Below are 23,427 nucleotides of genomic sequence, written 5' to 3' on the forward strand. Positions count from 1 at the left end.
ACCTTTCAGAAAACCAAATTGCGTGGGATCTAGACTTTCCCGGTAATCAGTTGTCCGTAAATAAATAAATAATGTTGATGCTAACGGTGATAGTTTGAGGAGCTGTAAGAAAATAAATATTATGGGAAAGGAGGATAAAACATCAGTTAGATCTGCAGGGAGAGTAATATCAGTGCATGAGCAGTGTTATGATAGATGATGCCTGATGAGGCAGCAAGTGCAAGGGGTATAGTGAGCACTTCAGTATTTATTGTGACTGGTACAGAAGGAGGGGAAGGGTCAGGAAATTATATATGACAGGAAGTGTTATGAATAATGCCGATTATCAGATAAGGGCTGAGTAGGAGAGGAGCATGTTTTATGTAAATGTAGAGAAGAGGGTTTGAAATATTGGTAGGGGAAGGATATGAAGCAAACCTGAATGGAGCTTACCAACCCAATACACTGTAAATCCAAAACCAATCTGTGAAATCAGCATAGAGCCAACAAGCCTCACTCAGGTCAATACTCTTTTAATTGCATATGTAGGAATTGTGGCTACAGCTTAAAAAAAGCCTAGTTTGAGTAGTAGAAAGGAAAGGGGTTAAGCAATTTGGCACCTTTGAGCTTGAAGTGCTACAATTATAGTAACAAGTAGGCATGAGAATACTTAAAATGTGTTACATACCACTTTGTGCTTGGAGAACAACTAAGTATTGCTTTGCACCACAGTGAGCTGTATAGCAAGATGTGGAGTGCAAAGACTCTTCCTGAGATTGCTGAACCAGGTACCATCTTGTGTATTAAAGCTAATTATGTTTTAGCTGTACTACGTATGTGTGATACCTGTTAAGTATTAAGGACACAAAAATAAGTTATAAAAATTAGGTATTCCAGTTGACAGTACATCAGATCTAGTTGCTTCAAAATTAGTAAGAGTCGAGAGTTCAGAACAAGCCTAAGATTTGCACTTGATTAAACAGTACTAATAGGTACAATGTTGTGGTCACAGTTTTTCAAGTAGGCATTTAATAAAGCAAAAGCATTATGTAATTGAGAATGGTACTGAAGTACAGAGACAAAGATTATAGACAACGAGAGGTAATTGATTTGTTAGTAGCACATTTATGGAGACTGTCCTTAATTAAATAGGTACATATGCAAAATACATCATTCAAGCAGTTTAGGAGCTAGGGATACATAGTTATAAATCAATTTTGTTAAAAAAAAACTCCAACAGGGTAGGAAGAAGACAGGGCAGAAGACAGGAGAGGATGAGGAAGATGGACTGGGATAAGAATCAGTAGGGCAGTGGGTAGTATCACAGCTGAGCAGGGGAAAATATATCAACAGATAATGATAGCTGGAGACAATGCCACCAAAGCAAAGCAGATGCCACTACCTTCACTGCAGTTCAAAGTAGTAAGATGGAATACATGTTAGTTGGCAGGTGTGTAAGGGCAGGGATACTAGTGATCTGAGTTGGGAGACCAAAAATGGAACAGATGGGAGAAGACCTAAAGGTACTGAGAGAGAAAAAGGCTTGCACTTGGGCTGTTATATGCAGGTAAATCAGTACTGAGTAATACAAGTCAGAAGAAGAAAACAGAAAAACTACTGCTTGAAAGGTTAGATCTCCTGAGTAACCAAAATGACCTTACACAGCCCAATTCCATTAACCTCTTTCTGGTTTCTGACAAGTTCCTCTGTTTCCTTTGAGGCCACTGCAACTCAAGGAAAGGGATGCTGCAACCTCTGGTGAATTTTCACTTCACACAGTCCTACGTGATTATTCAAGAGTCCCCATATAACTCCCCATTTTATTTCACCTTTTCTTAGTAGTTTGAATTGACTATTTTTTTTTTTATTTGTGAAAGTCATATTTTTAACTGAATCACAGACTTTTGGAGTCATAATACTTTCCCATACCACCATTTAAAAAATGTGTCAGTTTTATAAATGATAATACTGTATGGTTTATTAATAAAATGTGGTTTATTTTAAATAAGATCCATTACTTCATGTTTGTTTTTCTTGGCCTTCATGCATTTTTCAGTGTGTATTACTGAGTAGGAAACTGTTAATGTCATTTCCTTTTTTTATTATGAAAGTTTTTTTTTTTGCTTGCTGTATTTGTATTCTCCAGTAACTAAGTTACAAATATGTTTCATATACTTGACTACAATAAAATAGATTTAAACATAAAATAATGGACAAGTCTTCACCTACCTTAAACTGTCATCAAGTGAGCTGCTTCAAGAAACAGAGACTACTGTTCTGAAAATTCATATAATAATTGAAATTATATAACATTTTTTCTTTCTAATTAACAAGTCTATATATTTTTTTCTCTCATTGTCAGTCCTGTGGAAATATCTATAAAGGACTTTCACAGACAGGAGCATGGGGTTGTTTTGATGAGTTCAACAGGATTTCTGTTGAGGTGCTGTCTGTCATTGCAATGCAGGTGAGAATGTTAGCAGTCATATATTTCAAAGCAGTATTAAACTATGTGTGTCATTGTCAGTTGTACATCAGAATATTCTATTATGAAATTATTACCTGTATTTTATAACTTAGCTGTATTTCATCCGTTCATGTCTTCACAGTGATATGCCATACGTGAGGGGTATTGGCTGGATTAGATTTTGCATAAAAGTCAATCTCTCTCTGGTTAGTTTTGAATCTCTCATTGCATAGAAAGGTTGAATTGAGTTTTACCTTGATTGCACAACATGAAAACTACTGAAGTGGTTATTATGAAAGCTAAAGAGTATGTAAACTGCAACACTGTAACAGAAGTTTTCCAGTTGATACTTACTAGAATTTTTGTAAAAATAAAATATGTAATAGAGTGTAGTGTGATAGGCAGCCATTCACTCACACACATGCATGAGTAATATGGAACTTAAAGGTCTAAGAAAAAATGGAAGGTATGCACCAACAAAAGGAGTCAACTGAATCTTACATTTGACATGATGAGCTGTTTAAATGCAAGTGGAAGCCTGTAGTTTATTTAAGAATGAGAATGTCACAACCAGTAATATTGAACATTTACAGTGAATCTTTTATATATGTATGGGTATCATTCACACTTTTGAATCAGCTGCTCTTTAATAGAGTGAATGATGCTGAAATGACACTGAGTGTTCTAGTCATCAAAATTTGAAGATTTTAGAAGAGTGGAACTTTGAATGCATGCTGGTAAGGTTTTGTGGGTTTGCAAAACTAATACCAAAATTTTCAGATATTTTAAAGGTTTTGGCATTAGGAGGTGTTTGTGCAAGAATATTTGGTTTAAGATTAGATAAAGTATAGGGATATATTTACTGTTTTACGTGTGTGTGTATGTGTGTGTGTCCATGTGTCTTGTGTAGTTGTAGTCATACAGAAAAGGTTTTTATAAGGTAAGGTGCAGGGTTAGGTTTAGCCCTCATTAGTGCTACTCTGGCGACCAATGCATCAAGTTAACTCAGACATTCTGCATTCATTCCCTCACACATACAGATATCCAAAAACAGACACACACACACACACACACACACACACACACACACACACACACACACACACACACACACACACACACACACACACACACACACATATCTCTTACCTGCCCCTGAGTTTACATAGGATCTCCATTTTTTCACTGTCCCTTGTAAATCACAAATGTTTATAGTCATGCAGTAATGCCAGACATTAAAGTTTCATTGTTATTGTTCATTACATGCATCTGGATTCAAGACTTGTTACTCTATCGACTGTTTAAGTGGATTACAGTAATATGCATAAAGACTCTCTGATGTCGTCTAGTGATCCCACCAGCTTTGTCCAGACTTCTGAAGCATGTCTCCCATATGTCATGGACCATTACAGCCAATCAGTAGTGGCAGACATCAGTCTCATCCTATTTGATGTCCCTAATATTCTTTTTACAGTAAAACCTTAGTTCCATTATGTTTTTAAGTGGATTAGGGTATTATTTATGAGTGTCCCTGGTGTTTTGTGTCCTCCAACAGTATTGCAGGAATTGATTGTTGGTCAGTGGAAATTTAGAGATATGGCAGCCACAAATAGCTCCTCACACACACATTAAACACACAAATGCACTGTACATTGAACTTCCTCTACCCAATTGCTCTCATGGACACACTCACACATTTACCCCCCCACACACAACTACCCTACATATCCCCTAAATAACTCCATATTATGACTACGCAGGCAGACATACAGGAGCGTATACACACACACACACACACACACACACACACACACACACACACACACTCACAATCACCTTGCGCCACTCACACCTCTACATACAGTTACACATACAGTCCCCAATACATACGTACATGCATATACACCCCGACCCTACCTATCCAATAAACTCCAGGACACTTGTCTCTAACACTTTCTACCACTGCTGACCCTCCGCATGTGTAACTGTCCTAATGGACTATAAGAACCATTGCAGGTCCCACGTCCAACTCAACCTTATGTTTTTTTTTGCCAATGAATAACCGACCTTCTCAGGCTCCCAATTCCAAGCTTTTTTTTCCAGCCTAAGAACAGCGATCTCCAGGCTCCTAACTTAAAGCTGTATGAAAAGGTTAATTTTTTAACATACTTTTTGTTAGCACTCCACTAGGCAAAGTGATTAACACCCTTACACCCCCTCATTGGTTATCCAGACTAAGCCTGTGACCCCCACCATACGCCCCTCAGTTGCTAGCTTCCTGTTTGCCTCCAAACTAGCTCCAGTACTCTCAGTCCTCCACTTGTCTGTTCTCCTCTCTTGACTTAACAGGAAAGTTTTTTTTCATATTACCTTCAAGCCTTTGTTAAAACTGCCTGTTGTGCTGCTTGTATCTCAGTCTAGCTAACTCTGTGCCCTCCATAAAGCACAGTCTTCTTCCAACAAAGAAAACAAATTAAAGAAAGGAAACATCTTGTAGATTGTCTCTGGAAGACTCCTACCTTTATGGACTTGGGGTAGCCCCGCTCCATTTGCCCTCGCCACCACTAGGGCTCTCTCCACTCCCCTACCTTGCCCCTATTACCCATCTGCCCCCACTACTTGTAGATTTATTCCTTACCTCACATCACCTGACTCTCCTACCACACCCACCACCCAGTCACAGTGCATAAATCCTACAGCTGTTGGCCACACCCACCCTCCACTAAGACATCATCCCCCACTCCTCCTCCCAACTAGTAACTAACTACACTTCTTTTCTCATATCCCTACCCTCCACCCATATACACACCCCTTGCATGACACACACCTCACTTACACCATGACACAAACCTTCCACTCCCAGTAGCATACCATCCCCATACTTCTGTTTTCCCTAACCACCTTTCTCTACTTATTAACCATGAGTACAACTTACACCACCCACTAATCAGCATGCACTGGAACAAATCCCCCACCTTTCCTCATTCCATAAGCAACCCCTCCTTTCTCAGTCATACAACCAGTCACCATTCACCCCTTTCTCTATCACCTCACCTCCCCAATCCACTACACTTTACAAACCAAAAAACACCCCAACCTCAAACATCATCTACTAATGGCACTCTACCTTAAAACCATAACCAACATTGCAGCCCAACTATTGCTGGGAGGGGACATCCACCCCAACCCTGGTCCAACAAATAACTCCAAGAACACACCCAACCCTAACCTCCCTTTCAAACACAAACCCACTGATATACTTATACTTAACCTAAACATTCGGTGGTCATTACAGAGACATGGCTTAAATCCCATGTTAAAGACAACACTATAACCCCCCTGGCTATATCATATTAAGAGCAGATAGACCACAAATAAGTGGACGTGGCATCACCCTTCTCTACAAGTCCAACCTAAAAGTCCAGCTCCTACAAAAAAAACTCCAAATTTTGACAACGCCGAAACCCTGTTCTCTAAACTCATATTAAATCAGCAAAAGCAAATAAACTTGCTCACTATCTACATTCCACCAGGAAACAACCTTAATGCCCTAAAATCCATACTCCACTGGACATCCCACTTCCTCTCCCAAGAAACTGTAGTCTTAGGCGACACCAACATCGACTGGAATACCATACACTCATTAACAACCACCAACCACATAAACCTGTACAACTTCACTCAATTCTTATACTCACCCACAAGAATTGACAAGACCACTAAAAGAGAATCCATCTTGGATTGGATCCTCACTAACCAACCCAACATGGCTCACCAGTGTGGGACACTACCTGACTCCCTCAGCAACCACAATCCAACTTTTCTCTTTCGGCACAAAATTAAATATACCACTCTACCCTCCCTACTGCAAACCCGATCCCAAAGAAACTTCCCCTCAGAGCAATTCTCAGAAACCCTAAAATACTGCAACTGGTCCCCACTAAAAACCCTCTCCCTTGATAATGCAGTAGAATACTTTAATACCACATTCCTTGAAGTTCTAAACCAAATAGCCCCACTCAAAACAATTAGGTTAAGCAGCAACCCTACCCCATGGCTACAGAAAGCTATTATGATCCTACTCAAGAATAGGGACAAAGCCTGGAAAATCAGGCGACAACACAAAACACCTGAAACTAGACAAAAATACTCAGAACTTAGGAACAAAGCAAAAAAGCAGATCAAGTCAGACAAACAAAACCACTATATTTCCCTACAAAGAAAATACAGCAACAACTCACAAAAATTCTGGGCTGCAGTGACCAACATCCTCCAGCCTGGAAATGCTACTACACCACCACCAAACATTGAAGGCCCTGACCATAACTTATCTTCAGGCTTTAATAACTATTTTACTTCCTCAGTCCTGAAACTAGTGAATGGTATGTCACCCACTATCCATTCTCACTCAAACCAGTACCAACATCAACCATTCAAAAACTCCTAGCAAAACTTAAACCAACCACCCCTGCCACCGACTACCTACCAGACAAATATCTCCAAATTGCATCCAAGGCCATTGCCTACCCCATCTCCCTACTTATCAATAGGTCCATTTCCGTGGGCACCATACCATCCTTGTGGAAAACCTCCTATATCATCCCGCTCCACAAGGGTGGCCCCTCCACTGACCTCTCCAATTACCACCCTATTGCAATCCTATCACCCCTATCTAAAATTCTAAAAAAATGTATCCACCACCAGCTCCTCACCCACCTACTAACCAACAATCTATTATCTAAAACCCAACATGGATTCAGACCATCCCATAGTACTAACACAGCCCTTATCAGCTTCCCCAATACTATAAACTCACACAGGATATGAAAAGGGAAACTGGTTTCTGCCACCTTCCTAGACCTATCCAAGGCATTTGACACAGTTTCCCATAGCAAACTCCTTACCCGCCTCTTGGAGCTCAACCTTGATAACTTCTCCCTGCAGTGGTTTAACAACTACCTAAGCATCCGTTCACAGTCTGTCAAGTGGGCCAACACCCTAGCCCCCTCACTCCCCGTCACATGCGGTGAACTCCAAGGCTCAATCCTAGGCCCCCTTCTCTTTAATATATTTACAAATACTCTCCAACTAGCAACTACCAAAGCAGATATTGTTCAGTATGCAGATGCTACAACCCTAATATGTTCAGCATCCAACATCCATCTACTACAAAGTAAAGCCCAAGAATCCTTCACTGAGATAGAGAACTGGCTGAACAACCACCAACTGATACTAAACCTCAAAAAAACACAGTTAATGCTATTGCATCCAACTAAACACTGAGATCCCACCTTCACCATCCTATCAGCCAATAACACCCTCATCACCCCAGTAGCTGAGGCTAAACTACTAGGTGTCACTATTGACCAACAGCTTAAATACAATAAACACATATCCCAAACCATCTCTAAAGTCCATAATAAACTAGGATGCCTGTACTGTAGCAAACAGTTCCTCACCCCCAAAACTAGGTCTACCATAGCCAGAAGTCATATCCTATCAACATTGCTCTATGCCTGCCCAGTTCTAACCAAAATCAATAAATCTGACCTGAACAAACTATCCACTTGCTACAATAAAATAGCCAGGTTTGCTGCCAATACTAAATCATGATGTTATGTAGTCGGCTCCGATTCGGCCTATACTACAGCTCGAGAGCTTTTACTGGCTTGATGCTAGCCCCTATCCCATGGTGCCTCATGGCAATTCCCAGATCTCATTTGCCGTGAAAGCTTCGAGGTTGTGTCTTACTGGCTCGTTGGCTAGGTAAAATGATTTTTTACTTATTTAGTCCTTTTCTACCACCTTTTTCTATCTAATATATATCTTAATAGTTTCTTCTGTATTGTGCGACTGTTTTTGAAAGTTTTCAACCCCTGTTGCCCCCTTAGGACTGTATAGCCCGTTTAAATTAGAGGGCTGTAGTGCCTGTTTAAGTTAGAGGGCCTTTCCTCCCTGTGTGTGTGTGACTGTTTAAAAAAAAATAAATAAAATTTTCTTCTTCCTTACACTTTTATTTCAGTGCTTAACAATGTCTAAAGATAAAGACAGGGATCACAAGGATCGTCACCCTTTGGGCTTCAAAAAATGCGACAGGTATGTGCAGAAAATGTCTCTTACAGACAGCCACACCAGTTGTGTATATTGTGTGGGCGAAGCCCATTTACAGGAACCTTGCACCTTCTGTCACAGCTTTAGTACAAGAGAGTAAAACGAAAGGAAGAGAAAACTTATTGACAGGGGTCTCATGACCAGTTCTTTCCAGGAACAGCTGGAACTTGGTCAGGCAGCTCCAAAATCTTCAAAGAGAAAATCATTGGCCCCGACTTCGGAGCCAACCAAAAAGTCTAAAGCGTCAGAACCAAGGAGTTCCGGTTCCGACTCTGCTTCATCTTCGGTGCAGTCCATTCCATCGGTTGCAAGACAGTCTTTGGTACCGAAGATTTTGCCAGACATCGAGACTGTATCTCCTAATTTGAGATGATCTATTTTGGAGAGAAGGAGGTCTCCTTCAGTCTCCACCAGATCCTCCAGGACCCTATCAGATGAGGACATTGAGAGGGTGGTGAACAGGTTGCTTTTGGATCCAACTCTGGCTAGAAAATTGACCCCTCCAGACCCAAAGGTCTCGGAGCCATCCCCAGTACCGATCACTGTTCCTCCTCCGACTGCTTCGCTCTCAGAGCCTATTACATCAGGTTCCTCTGTCTTCGACCCTTTGGCTCCGGGGATTCAGCCTGTTTCCTTGGAGCCAATAGCTCTATCCTCGATGGCTCAGTCTGGAGCCAAGGGTTCTGGGAGCCAATGCTGTCATGTTGACTCCGAGGGGGACAGTCACCCTGTGTTCTCTTCGGAACCGACCCCCCCCCCTCGGAGCCTCGGCTCGACTCAGCTCGGCTCCCACTTCTGCTTCGGAGCCGTTCCCTTTTGCTGGGAGTCGACCATCCACCCCCTCAGAGTGGAGGTCTACTTCAGAACAGGGGGGAAAGGCTTTTGAAGCTATAGAGAAGGCTTTATCCTCTGCCAAAGCCATCCCTTTGGAACCTGTGTCCCACCAGCAGCAGGCAGCAACCTCTTCCCCCCCTGCCACCCCCACATCGTAGGATACCAGAGGCCCAAGTAGCCCCCATTGGAGATGCCCCCTCTTCCGAGACCTCCCCAGATTATCCCACTAGAGAGCTCCCTTGGAAGAGGTTATGTAAGAGGAAACGTCAACTCCCCTGAGTCTGTCACATCAGACACTGATTTAGAGGAATCAAAAGGGTCCCCTAGATCTACCTCTGAGGATGTCTCCTTCTCTGACATCTTAGAAATTCTTACAGAGGAGTGATTGGAAGACCTCTAACCCTACTGAGGATGAATCAGTGTATCTTGAGGCCTTTGGCTCCCGACCTTCCACCTCTTGGGTGACACTGCCTTATGACCAACCTTTTGGGGTCATTTTGTGGAAAGCATGGACCTCTCCAGATTCAGTGGACGCCGACCCGAGGAGGCCAAACAAATTTATGACAGCACCTGAGGACAAGTCTTTCCTTAGCAAGGGAGTTCCAGTTGATGCTATGGTGGTAGCAGCGGCCACCAAGAAGGAATTATCTGAGACGTCTTCTAATATCCATCCTCCTAATAATGAGTCCAGGACGATGGATAGGTACGGGAAGCGTACTTTTTCTTCAGCGGCATTTACACTAAGATTGCTGAATTACCTGACTCATTTCACTCGTCTTCAGAGGGATCTCCTGAAAGGGTTAGGAGATACCCTCCAGGGTTCAGTAGCTCCAGGTTCCATGGACAAGGTTTCTGTGCAGCTCTCCACCCTTACTTCCATAGCTAACTCCTCCATGATGCTGATTTCATATGCGGCAGATGGAGCGAGCAGGGCAGCCGCAGCAGGAATATCCCTCAGGAGACATTCGTGGATGTGTGTCTGTAATTTTACGGAATCCTTCAAGTCGTCCTTCACTAACTTTCCCTTTGATGGTTCATCTCTTTTTGGACCCCAAGTGAAAGAGACTTTGACTAGGTACCTCGACCCTGAAGGGTTGCCCGACTATCTGTCTCTGGAGGCAGTCCGGGGGTCGTATATCGCTGTCTCCAAGCACCTGGCTAACTGTCACTCAAGATCATTGGGTACACACAGTAATATCCAGAGGTTACCTGATTCCCTTTATTTCCAAACTCCCAACAAACCGGTCTCTTCCAGCCGTACCACCCACCCAACTAGACCGTGCAACATCAGAGGTCATCTCGTTGCTGCAAAAAAGAGTCATCCAAGAAGTCCCCGCAGAGCAAGTAGGATCCGAAACTTACTCTTGATTCTTTTTAGTTCCAAAAAAGACAGGGGATTGGAGATCAATTCTAGATCTCAGCAGGCTCAGAAAGCATGTAAGAAAATCAAAGTTCTGAATGGTCACTCTGTAGTCGATATTTCCCTTTATCAGGAACGACAACTGGATGTGCTCAATCGATTTCCAGGATGCATACTACCACATCAAAATGGACAGGTGCTCCAGGAGAGCTTCCGGCTGGGAGCCAGCCATTTTCACTTCAGAACACTGCCCTTTGGCCTCACTACAGCCCCCAGAGTGTTTACTAAATGCATGGCAGTGGTAACGGCGCACCTGAGACGTCAAGGATTCCAGGTGTTTCCATACCTAGACGACTGGCTCCTCACTGCTACCACCAAGCATCAACTCATAAGGACCAGGGACGAGACTCTACCCTTGTGCGCCAGCCTAGGCATCACTGTCAGCTTGCAAAAGTCAGTCTTATCTCCCTTGCAGCATATTGTATATCTAGGCTCAGAATTAGATACAACCACCATGTCAGTAAAGCTAACACAGGAAAGAGTGGAATCTCTGCGCAGTCAGATCAGATCCTTATTAAACAAACAAAGAGTCCGGGCCAGAGTAGTCCTTCAAGTCCTAGGGACAATGGCTTCCACCATCTTATTAGTTCCTGTTGCTCGCCTACATATGAGGATTCTCCAGTGGATGCTGTTTGCACAATGGTCGATGCAAGACCTTCCATTGCCACACCAAATATTAATAACAAATGCATGCAAAAGGGATCTGACATGGTAGTTGCACACGAAACAACTTGTCATAGGTCGTCCACTTGTTCCTCCCCAAGAGAAAGCAGTTTTGACCACGGATGCTTCCCAGATAGGGTTGGGGGGGCATTATCTGGGAAAGACAGTCTAAGGTACTTGGCAAAACCACGAAAACCACTTGCACATCACTGTTCTGGAGATGAGAGCGGTGCTATATGCGTTGCAAGCACTTCACAGCTCCCTTCCCACTAGAACGATTGTGATTCAGTCAGACAACATGTCTGTCATGTGGTATATAAACAAACAAGGGGGAACAGAGTCTTACCCGCTTTGCAGAGAGGCCTTAAGAATTTGGAAATGGGCGATGGATACTCGACCCTTCCTGATAGCAACGCATATCCCGGTGAAATCCAATGTAATATCAGACAAACTCAGCCGAGCAATTCTGATGCTTCACGAGTGGTCCCTGAATCCAATGGTTGCGAAAGAGATCTTTCATAAATGGGGCCAGCCTTGCTGCGATCTATTTGCCACTCACCTGAACCCCAAATGCAGCAGCTACTTTGCCCTCATTCCCCATCTGGGAATGTCACCCAGGGATGCTCTAGTTCACGATTGTCCCCTGGGGCTTCTCTATACCTTTCCTCCCTTTCCACTCATACCCAAAGTAATACAGAAAGCAAGACAGTTGAGGAGTTCCTTGATCCTCATTGCTCCTTACTGGCCTCAACAAGTTTGGTTTCCTTTCCTGTGGCCCTACCTTTTGAAGGAACCATGGATTCTGGATCCATCTCCAGATCTCCTGATTCATCAGTGGGGACAGTTCCATCCCTCCATCCACACCCTCAAGTTGACAGCATGGCTGCTCCAATTCCACATATAGCCAGGTGCATTCCCTTATCCCCAGCGGTCAAACACATCCTAATTTCATCCCATAAACCTTCCAATCAGAAACTATAATGTTAGGTTGTCTATCTCGCCTTCATTCTTGCTGGATGGGTTCGGAGCCGATCCTCGGCTCCGACTCGGCCTTTTTCCTAAAGCTCGAGAGCTATTTACCGGCTCGAGGCCTCCCCTTATCCCACAATGCTAGGCATCAGATACCCAGATCTCGTTTGCCGCTTCAGCTACGAGGTTGCGATTTTTACTGGCTCCAGGTCGTACAATTCTTTTACTGCTGTTTTACTGTCAGTGTTATTATATTTAGATATTCTTCTCTATTAGTTTTATTAGATTGTGTAGCCCCTTTAGACCCCACTTAGGATCTCCTTTTCTGTTGTTACAGAGTGTTCTTCCCTCCCCACACTCTGGGTTAGTGTTAGGCCTGTCTCTTTATAGTTTATATATATATATATATATATATATATATATATATATATATATATATATCTTTAGATAATTTTTGATGTTAAGTTTTAACTGTTGTAGTTATAGTGGTATTGCTACTGTTAGTTCTAGTGTGTGTGTGTGTGTGTGTGTGTGTGTGTGTGTGTGTGTGTGTGTGTGTGTGTGTGTGTGTGTGTGTAGTGTTTTAAGCACTAGTTAAACTTCCCTTGGTATCTCTTATTATGTCTAAAGATACCAAGGTTTCAGGTTTCAAGAAGTGTGACTCATGCTGTCAGAAGATGTCTCTGACAGACTGTCACACTTCTTGTGTTTATTGCTTGGGCCCCCTACACCTGCAGGACTCTTGTTCGGTCTGTCATGCCTTCAGTCTGAGAGTCCTGCAGGAGCGTAGGAATAAGCTCATTTTGAGGGGCTTGTTAAAGCCAGAAGGATCCCCGGCCAAGCCTTCGTCGGGGAAATCCTTAAAGCCCACCAAACCGTCGGCTCCCTGTGCCTCCTTGTCGGTTCTGGCCAGAACCGACACTTCGAGACCTCAGTCGGCTCCGACTTTGCTATCGGAGCCTTCTCTGAGCGAAAAGCATTTGAGGTCCCCCTCTTTAGAGTCCGTTTGCTTGGCTCCCAGGTCCCCATTACTACAATCGGAGCGGAGCCATAGATCCCATTCCTCTCAGTCCTCCAGGCTATCAGATCATGACTTAGAGAGGGTGGTCAGTAGGCTCCTAAAGTCACAAGCACTGGCCAAAATGTTGACTAGCCCTTCTCAACGGACTGTGGCTATCCCTGTTTCTTCAACAGTTCCTCCTCCGACTCTACCACTGTGTTCAGAGCTGGAGCTTGTTGGGGCTCGAATCGTCGGAACGTCGGAGCCGATACCACAACTTTCATCTCTCTCGTCGGCTCCGATCTATTCATTGGTTCCGTCCTTGGTGGGATCTGGGCGCCGAGACTCCCTCATCGGTTCCGAGGGGACGAGTGGCATCAGACCCTTGTCCAACCCCGTTCTCCCTCTTGGGGCCTCGGCGCAGGTGAACTCGGCCCCGACATCGGCCTCGGAGCCATCTCTCTCTGTGCCGGGAGGGGTTCACGTCTCTTCGGAGCAGGGACCCTCTTCTCTGCCTGATAGGGGCACCTTTGAGGTCATAAGAAGCATGCTGACTCCGGTGTCGGCTCCCCCATCGACACCTTCGGCTCCTCCCCGTATGGTGCCTGCGTCGGTCTCTGTCCACCCTCCTGACCCCAAGTGTGGAGAACAGGCGCTCCAGGTAGCCCCATTGGGTGTATCTTCCTCTTCCGAGGCCTCCCTTGATCATTCAGAGGAGCCCCCTCAGAAGAGAAAATGTAAGAGGAAACATGTTGTCTCCCCCGAGTCAGTCACCTCAGACACCGACTTGGAGGATTCGGAAGGGTCCCCAAGGTCCCCCTCTGAGGATGTCTCCTTCTCAGACATCCTTGAGATCCTTAGGCAGAGGGGGAACTGGACTGCCCTTATCCCTTCCGAGGACGAGTCGGTGTACCTGGATGCATTTGGTTCTCTCCCTTCCACCTCCTGGGTGTCTCCGCTTTTCGACCCGCTCATGGAAATGGTGGCTTGGAAGGCGTGGACGGCCACGGACACAGTGGAACCAACTTACTGCAGGCCCACAAAATTCATTACAGCCCTGTCCGACAAACAGTTTCTTACAAAGGGTGTCCCTGTTGATGCCATGGTGGTTGCAGCAGCCACTAAGAAGGAGTTGGCTGACCCTTCTGTACCTGACCATCCACCTAATAAAGAATCTAGGACAATGGACAGGTACGGGAAGCGGATGTTTTCCTCAGTGACTTTTTCCATGCGGTCGCTGAACTATCTGTGCCATTTCACCCGCCTTCAAAGGGATCTCCTTAAGAAACTGGGTGATACCCTTCAGGATCCATCTGCTGCGGGGTCTCAGGAAAAGATTAACTCCCAGCTGGCGACCCTTAACTCTATAGTCAACTCCTCCATGCGGCTCATTTCTTATGCAGCCGATGGGGCGAGTAGGGCCGCAGGCACAGGCGTGGCTTTGAGAAGACATGCCTGGATGCGGTTATGTAACTTTGCTGACCCCTTTAAGGTGTCCTTCACCAATACCCCCTTCGATGGTTCAGCTTTATTTGGACCACAGGTGAAGGATACCCTTACCAGGTGTGAGCAGGAAAGCAAGACTCTCTCTGCCATGGGAGTCCATTTTTCTACTCCCTCTAGACCATACCCTAAAGGTCAGAAGAGTGGAAAAATGTGGTTTCACAAACCTCAGGGAGTCGTGCCTGACACACGTGGCGAGTTTCCCTCCAGGGGCAGAGGAGGGGACAACAATAGATGCCGCCTGAGGGGCAGAGGGGGTCCGCAAAATCAGGGTAGCAGGGAAGCTTTCTCTGACAAACCCTTTCAGCACCCCTGAGGGGCTGCCCGACTGTCCACCCTCGGAGGCAGTTGGGGGAAGATTGTCACTGTACCCAGAAGCCTGGCGACTCCTCACACAAGACAAATGGGTACAGTCTATCATATCCGAGGGTTGCAAAATCCCCTTTGTTCACACCCCCATGCAAACAAACAGATCCTTTCCAGATGTTCCACCCGGTCTAAGGGAACAAGCAGTACTAGAAATTTCAAAACTGCTAGAAAAACGAGCCATTCAGCCAGTCCCAGCAGACAAGCAAGGATCCTGGATTTACTCCAAGTTCTTTTTGGTACCAAAAAAAACAGGGGACTGGAGACCCATTTTGGATCTCAGCAGGTTAAACAAGTCTGTTCAAAGAACGAAGTTCCGGATGGTCACGCTTCAGTCCATTCTACCCTTTTTGGGTCTGGACAACTGGATGTGCTCCATAAACCTTCAGGATGCGTACTACCATATCAGAATGAACAGACGCTCCAGGAGGTTTCTCCGCTTCTGGCTGGGAGCCAGTCACTATCAATTCAGAGCCCTGCCCTTTGGTCTCACCACAGCCCCCAGGGTGTTCACCAAATGTGTGGCAGTGGTTACGGCTCACCTGAGACGGCAAGGATTCCAAGTGTTTCCATATCTAGATGACTGGCTCCTAACTGCTTCCACCAGGCATCAGCTAATCCGAGCCAGAGATTATACCATCCAAACTTGCTCCGAGCTAGGTATCTCTATAAACTTCGAAAAGTCTGCATTGTCACCTTGTCAATCTGTAACCTTTATAGGCGCCATATTAAATACAAAAGAACTGTCAGCAAAACTTCCATTAGAAAGAGTATTAGACATTTGCCGACATGTTCAAACGTTACTAGAGTGCAAGAGAATTCAGGCCAGATTTGTACTGAAAACCTTAGGTCTCATGGCAGCAGCAATCACATTACTTCCCCTGGCTCGTTTTCACATGCGGATTCTTCAGTGGATGCTTTTTACCCAATGGTCCTTTAAACAGCTTCTGATGTCTCACAACATAATAACCACCCCATCATGCAAAGACCACCTTTCTTGGTGGATGGTCTCCCCTCAAGTTTTTCAGGGCAGACCATTTGTTCTTTCTCCTCCGGTTGCCACGGTGACAACAGATGCCTCCCATATCGTGGGGGGGGGGGGCATTTTCAGGGCAGGACTGTGCAGGGCACTTGGCAACCCCTAGAGTACCATCTGCACATAAACGTCTTGGAGATGAGAGTGGTACTTTTAGCATTGCAAGCTCTTCAGGACTCTACCTACCAGGATTATTGCAGTTCAGACGGACAATATGTCAGTAGTGTGGTACATCAACAAGCAGGGCGGAACCAGGTCCTATCCCTTATGTTGAGAAGCACTCCGACTCTGACAGTAGGCGATCTCCTCTCAATGGTTTCTGATAGCAATGCACATCCCCGGGAAGTCCAACGTCATAGCGGACAGGCTAAGCAGAGCAATCCTTATGCCTCACGAGTGGTCTTTCAATCAGTTAGTAGCGGACAAAATTTTCCGCAGATGGGGTCAACCTTGCTGCAACCTTTTTGCAACCCTTCTCAACAACAAGTGCAGCGACTTCTTCACTCTCTTCCCCCTCCCAGGCCATTCCCCCAGAGACGCTCTAGTTCGCGATTGGCCCCGGGGTCTTCTCTATGCATTCCCTCCCTTTCCCCCAATTCCAAAACTGATTCAGAAAGCGACCGCTTTGGGATCCAGGATGATCCTCATTTTCTCCTTACTGGCCTCGACAAATTTGGTTCCCATTCCTGCATCATCACCTGCTGGAGCAGCCCTGGAATCTGGACCCAGTACCAGACCTCTTGATCCATCAGTCGGGCGGGCTGCACCAATCCCTTCACTCTCTCAACCTCACAGCTTGGTTGCTCCACTTCCAACCTTAGCCAGGCTTCCACATATTTCTCAGCCAGTGAGTGAAATCATACTTTCTTCGCACAAATCTTCTACTAGGAAGACTTATGCTAGTAAGTGGAAACGTTTTTCTTTCTGGGCAGAGGCTAGAAAGATAGACCCCTTTACATCCCCTGTCCATAATGTTTTAGATTTTTGGCGGAACTTTTTCGAGCAGGTTCCTCGTCTGCCACCATTAGGGTCCAATTGGCGGCTATCTCAGATTTTCACGTTTGCCTATCAGAGTCCAGTATCATGTCCTACAAACTTTGTAAGGCCTTTCTTAAGGGGACTATTTTACTTAGACCCCTGGTTAAAGTCCCCCCCCCCTCCGTGGGATTTGAACTTGATATTAACTTCATTTAATCTCCCTTCTTTTGAACCTGCGGCTTCTTGCTCCTTAAAGTTACTCTCCTGGAAGACTCTCTTCTTAGTAGTCATCACCTCAGCCAGAAGAGTATCGGAACTTCAATCCCTTTGTATTTTTCCTCCTTATCTTATTTTTCACAAAGATAGAGTTTCACTCAGGACTAATCCTTCCTTTTTACCCAAAATACACTCGGAGACAAATCTCAATTAGGCTATTGATCTTCCTGTCTTTTTTCCTAATTATTCAAACAGAGCTGAACAAAAGTTACACTATTTGGACGTTCAGAGGCAATTACGTTTTTATTTGGACAGGACCAAACAGACAAGAAAATCAGATCAACTCTTCCTGTCCTATGCTAAGGGCAAGCAGGGCCTGCCAGTTTCTAAGATAACCTTGTCCAGGTGGCTGGCCTCCATTATTACCTTGATCTACCAAGTGAGACATAAAGAACTCCCTACAAAACCAAAAGCTCATTCCACTAGAGCATTGGCTATGTCGGTAGCTTTTCAGGCTAGACTTCCAATGGAATCTATTTGTGCTGCAGCCACATGGGCCACTCCTCATACCTTCATTTCGCATTACAAGTTGGATGTGGCCTCCAGGAGTCGAGCTGATTTTGGTTCCACTGTGCTCAAGAGTCTGTTTCAATGAGCCACCCAAGGCTAAGGTGCTAGGGACTCTGTCCCATCCAGCAAGAATGAAGGCGAGATAGACAACTTAACATTAAGAAGTTATGTACCTACCATAACGTTCCATGTTAGTTGTCTTCATCTCGCCTTCTTTCTTGCGTCCCACCCTCCACCCCCCTAGCCTGGTTAGGACCGAGAAAAATCCCTTTTGAGGCCTTCTTCCTATGGTTGACTCTTTTTTTTAAGTTATGTCCTCCTCTGTAGCACTGTAGGTAAACCTTGTGGTGGGAACAGGTTTTTTTTCCCATGGTGTTAGCTCTACCAAACGAGATCTGGATATCTGACACCTAGCATTGTGGAATAAGGGGAGGCCTCAAGCTGGTAAATAGCTCTCAAGCTTTAGTAAAAGGCCAAGTCGGAGCCGAGGATCGGCTCCAAACCCATCCAGCAAGAAAGAAGGCGAGATGAAGACAACTAACATGGAACGTTATGGTAGGTCCATAACTTCTTATTCTAGCAAATGGAAAAGGTTTTCCCTTTGGGCTACAAATCGGGGCTTAGATCCATATACAGCTCCTTTAGAATCCATTTTATCCTTCCTAACAACAATTTTTCATGAAGGAGTGGCAGCTGCTACAGTTAGAGTTAAATTAGCTGCCATTTCCAATTTCCATTTTGGTTTCATGGGAAATCCAATCATGCAACACTCCCTCTGTAAAACCTTCTTAAAATGAGTTCTTCTTCTTAGGCCCCCAATGAAACAACCTTTAGAACCCTGGGACTTAAATTTAGTCCTCTCATCTCTGATGTCTGCACCCTTTGAACCATCCTCGTCATCAGATTTAAAATTGTTATCATGGAAAACCTTGTTCTTGGCAGCTATAACATCAGCTAGGAGAGTCTCGGAACTTCAAGCACTAACTAATCAACCTACTTACATTATCTTTCACAAGGATAGAGTCTCTCTCAGGACAAACCCTTCCTTTCTTCCTAAGGTATGCTCAGAACACAACCTGAATACTACCATTGAGCTACCTGCGTTTTTTCCAAGCCACTCTAATAAATCAGAATATAGACTTCACCAGCTAGATGTCCACAGGATACTCAGATTCTATATACACAGGACCAAAGAATTCAGGAAATTTGATCAACTTTTTGTTTCCTTTTCTGACAAAAGGAAAGCCTTACCTGTTTCAAAAGTTACTCTTTCAAAATGGCTTTTGGAGTGCATATCCTTTGCTTATCAACAAGCTGGTAGTCAATTACCGTTAAAAGCTAAAGGTCACTCTACTAGGGCTGTAGCTACTTCATGTGCCTTTAGATCTAGGCTCCCAATTGATATTATTTGTGCAGCAGCTACTTGGGCAAGACCACATACGTTTGTCACTCATTACAAACTGGATTTGGCCTCCCGGGACAGGTCATCCTTTGGGTCCACTGTGCTGAAGAGTCTCTTCGCTTGAGCTAAAGGTGCTAGGGACGCTGTCCCATCCAGCAAGAATTATGGCGAGATAGAACTTCATAACGTAAAGAAGTTATGTACTTACCATAACGTTCCATGTTTGCAGTCCATCTCGCCTATATTCTTGTGTCCCTCCCTCTAACCCCCTTCCTGTTTTTGGGGGATCTAGTGGACCTCTTTTTGGGGCTGCCTGACTTTGCTTTTTATTGTGCACCTAGAATGGATTACGTTTCTAATCCCTTGCTGTATTTTTACAGCTTCTTTCTTATTATTACTACCTGATAGGTATTTATTACTTTCTTGCAAACTAGATCTGGGGAATTGCCGTGAGGCACCATGGGATAGGGGCTAGCCTCGAACCAGTAAAAGCTCTCGAGCTTTAGTATAGGCCGAGTCGGAGCCGATTATCTGCTCCAAACCCATCCAGCAAGAATATAGGCGAGATGGACTACAAACATGGAACGTTATGGTAAGTACATAACTTCTTTTTCCCACCACTGTCAATCCCTACTTACGCTACACTGGCTAGAATTCCCAAACCTACTGTGCTACCACCAATTCATCATTACACATCAAATCCTATACCAACCAGAGAGAACCCCTGCCCTGGCTGGCATAGTAAACTTCCACAACTCCAGTTGGGAACTACAATCCGGCAACAAATTTTTGATTGAGGTCAGTCCATGCAAGAACAGCTCTGGAGAAGCTCTATTCTCCTATGAGGGTGCTAGAGTGTGGAACATTCTCCCACCTGACCTCAGGATACAAACTCTTGCAACCAAATTTAAAAAACACATGAAAATCCACCTCTGTTGTAACCCTCTTTGCTATTGCAAAGACACCCCCTTAAATCCCTCCAGTCTACAGGGCGACCAATCTATGAAACCCCAGATTCCTATGTGATGCTGCCACCTAGATGCTCTGTACTTTTAAGTCTTGCAGTATATACCTACTTTCGAATACCTCATGTTCAGGTATTACTTCTACTGCTAGACTAGGAATCTCCTAATCATGTCAGGAGTTCTGCTCATGCCTTTTAACTGTAAATACTGTAAATATAGACATGTCTTCTTAGTATGTTGAGCTTGAATTATTGTACTATTATTGTAAATTCTGTGATCTTCTGACTGTAATATGCTGTTTGTTTGAATCTTCTGTCTTTGTACCTCACATGTTAACATATTACCATATGTATTTGTATTAAATTTCTTGGAGCTTTTCTCCCCAGGACTCTGCTGAAAATGGACACCTGCTGTCCAGTCAGATTTTATCCTGGTAAAACAAATGTTAAATAAATAAATAAATAAAATACAATAAATAAAACAGTCCCTGCCACTGAGAGTAGTGGGTGTCTATGAATTTTTGGCAGAATTAAATAACATGGCTAGAGGTAAGGAATTGCACAGCAGAGCAGTTTTATGTATCTCTCAGGTGCTTAAACCATTTTCAGCAGGCACTGCCCAGGGATAGCACATGGATAATGATGTATGCCACTTCCCAGGAATCCCTCATTAGCATTTGAGGTAGGTCAGACAGATAGATCCCCATAGTGCTGCATCTCTTTGTGGTATAGCACTGTGTTAGGCTTGTCTCTGAATCAGAAGCAGTTACTATCGGACGTAAAAATGGTTTACTACTGCTGGTAATGTTTCTGAATCTCAGCCAAGGTGTCTTAAAATATTGATAGTTTTCCTGGTCCTAGGGAGAGGAGTTAAACATCACTTGTACTGCATTGTTTTACTAATAGTAGTTTTCATTCTCACATCATAGAATGCCAGGAAATGTTATTTTATTCATTGGCTTGTTGATAATTTTGATCTCTTTTAGCAAGGGTCTTATTTTATATTTTTTTAATGACTGAGAGATGATCCTATGCTCAGTGTAAATTTCTTTTGATAGGTGATTTATCCCCACTATGCCTGATGACTAGCAGCTTCCTCCTAATGGTCTTGAATCTATTCATTCCGTAGTTAGTGGCTGCTTCTGCACTGCTAGTGAAGGGGAAAGCTGTTGGGAATGGCTGTTATCTGCATAGCTGTGGAAGGAGGTGGATTTCTTTTTTATGTCCTTTCATCTGCTGGCTGATATACACAATCACTTGTGAAAGAGTCTGCAACTCATTCGCCAATGCATTTCCATGCCTGCTTACTGAAGGCTACTATAAGAATGCTTTTCAGTATTTCCTGGAACATGTTATTGGCCCATTGTGCTTCATACCACACCTTTATCTCCAGTAGGTGCCACCACTGAAATGGGTCAGACCATTTCCCCCCTCATTATGGGTGATATAAACTCTGCCACTCATTCCTATCTTGCCTTCCTGACCGCTCAAATGCATGAGTCTTTAATCATTCCCAAGTCATCCGGGTTGCTGACAGAACTTTATAATCATGTGACTTGGAAACAACCTTTTCAAATAAAATTAGGACCTTCATTGTAGAATATGTTGCTGGTTAAATGATTTTTGTCTGTTTAACCTTTGAACATTGAAATTTTCTGTGTCACTTTCCCACTTGTCTTTCTGTTGTGTTTGAATATTTTAACTATTTCAGAGTTAAGTAAAGGAAAGAAAGTGAAAGATGGTGACAAAAATATTTCTAGGATTCTCTTTAGCAGGCTTTGCATATGATCCTGTACTTCTGTGGTCCTATAGGTTCATAGGCTAACTGCTCTTGTGGGCCATTTTAAGCCTAGCCGGTTACCCCCATGAGGATCAAACTTTGTACATGTAAGGCAAACACTTTAACTATTATACCGACCTCCCAACCTACCCGAGATTGGCTATTGAATAAGTTATTTCAAATGATGTCAATATTTTGAGGGCTCTGTCTGAAGTAACTCTTAATTTCTACTCAGAAAAGTAACATTCAGTAATCCAGAGTTTTACCCAAAATAACTTCTGAGTTTGTTTCATAGAAGTTTGCCATTTTTGTTTTGAAATGGAATCATATTTTTCTAATTTTAATAAAATGATCTCAAGTCTTGTTAAAAATGGAACCAATAGTGAATATGAAGACTTAGAAAAGAAACTTGATGAGGAGGATATTTCTTTAGATTATTAAAATATTTGTGTTGTTAAAGCACTTTCAGTGGAATTTATTCACAATGTCTAAGAAAAGTAAAGGTTATCTTATTCTGTGCCATGTGTTACTTCGGCCTTTTTGGCACCTCCCCAAATGTAAGCTGAATTAGGTTTTTTTTTCCTTTTTCTGAACTCCCCAATCATATCTTTAATAAGAAATCTCTGCCATTGTGGTCTGTTTTGTGTACATGCAGTGATTAAAGTTGTTCAGGCTTTGTTTTATTCTTTGCAGTTATTCATCTGAGGAGTTAGTATATGAAGCTGTGAAGTGTGAGAGTATGCATGTTTGTGTATTTGCGTGTAGAAGGGGAAACTTCTTTATGGTAGACACAAGGGAGGGGCTTATCCTTGCAAAAAAAATGCTTTTTACCATTTTATTATTTAGTCGAAGTTTTGGCTGTTTTTTTTTCTGGTTGAAGTTTCAGCATTCTAAGTCTTGAAACAAAGGAAGCAGCTTTAATAGAATACATTTTACACAAGCAACTTTCATTCCTGCTGTTTTTGAAAGGGCTTGGACAGGTATTATAATTTGTCTCAAGATTTTGAAAAATGGCTTTGATCCTTCTCCCCTGAACTGACCTTGACAATGTAAACTGGTGTTAGATCTTTCTAGCCATTCTGGTAAAGACTTCATAGGTTCATAGGTTCATACTAGGCTGTCTGCCCTAGGGCATTTATAAGCCTAGCCAGAGTGTGTTTGGCTTTCGC

At 43.7% G+C, this 23,427-nt stretch overlaps 1 protein-coding gene across 1 annotated transcript in view; it reads left to right on the plus strand.

The window, feature by feature from the left end:
• The window catches only part of LOC122800226 (dynein axonemal heavy chain 17-like), a 17,083,451-nt gene that overhangs the window by 9,149,865 nt on the left and 7,910,159 nt on the right, over nucleotides 1–23,427 (plus strand). The window contains exon 38 of the mRNA XM_044069720.1: nucleotides 2,342–2,446. Within this exon, the coding sequence (XP_043925655.1) occupies nucleotides 2,342–2,446 (105 nt within the window). The remainder of the gene's footprint in view (nucleotides 1–2,341; nucleotides 2,447–23,427) is intronic.

The sequence above is a fragment of the Protopterus annectens genome, chromosome 4.part0 (genome assembly GCF_019279795.1).
Source record: "Protopterus annectens isolate FY-2018-M chromosome 4.part0, PAN1.0, whole genome shotgun sequence".
Classification (NCBI taxonomy): domain Eukaryota; kingdom Metazoa; phylum Chordata; order Ceratodontiformes; family Protopteridae; genus Protopterus; species Protopterus annectens.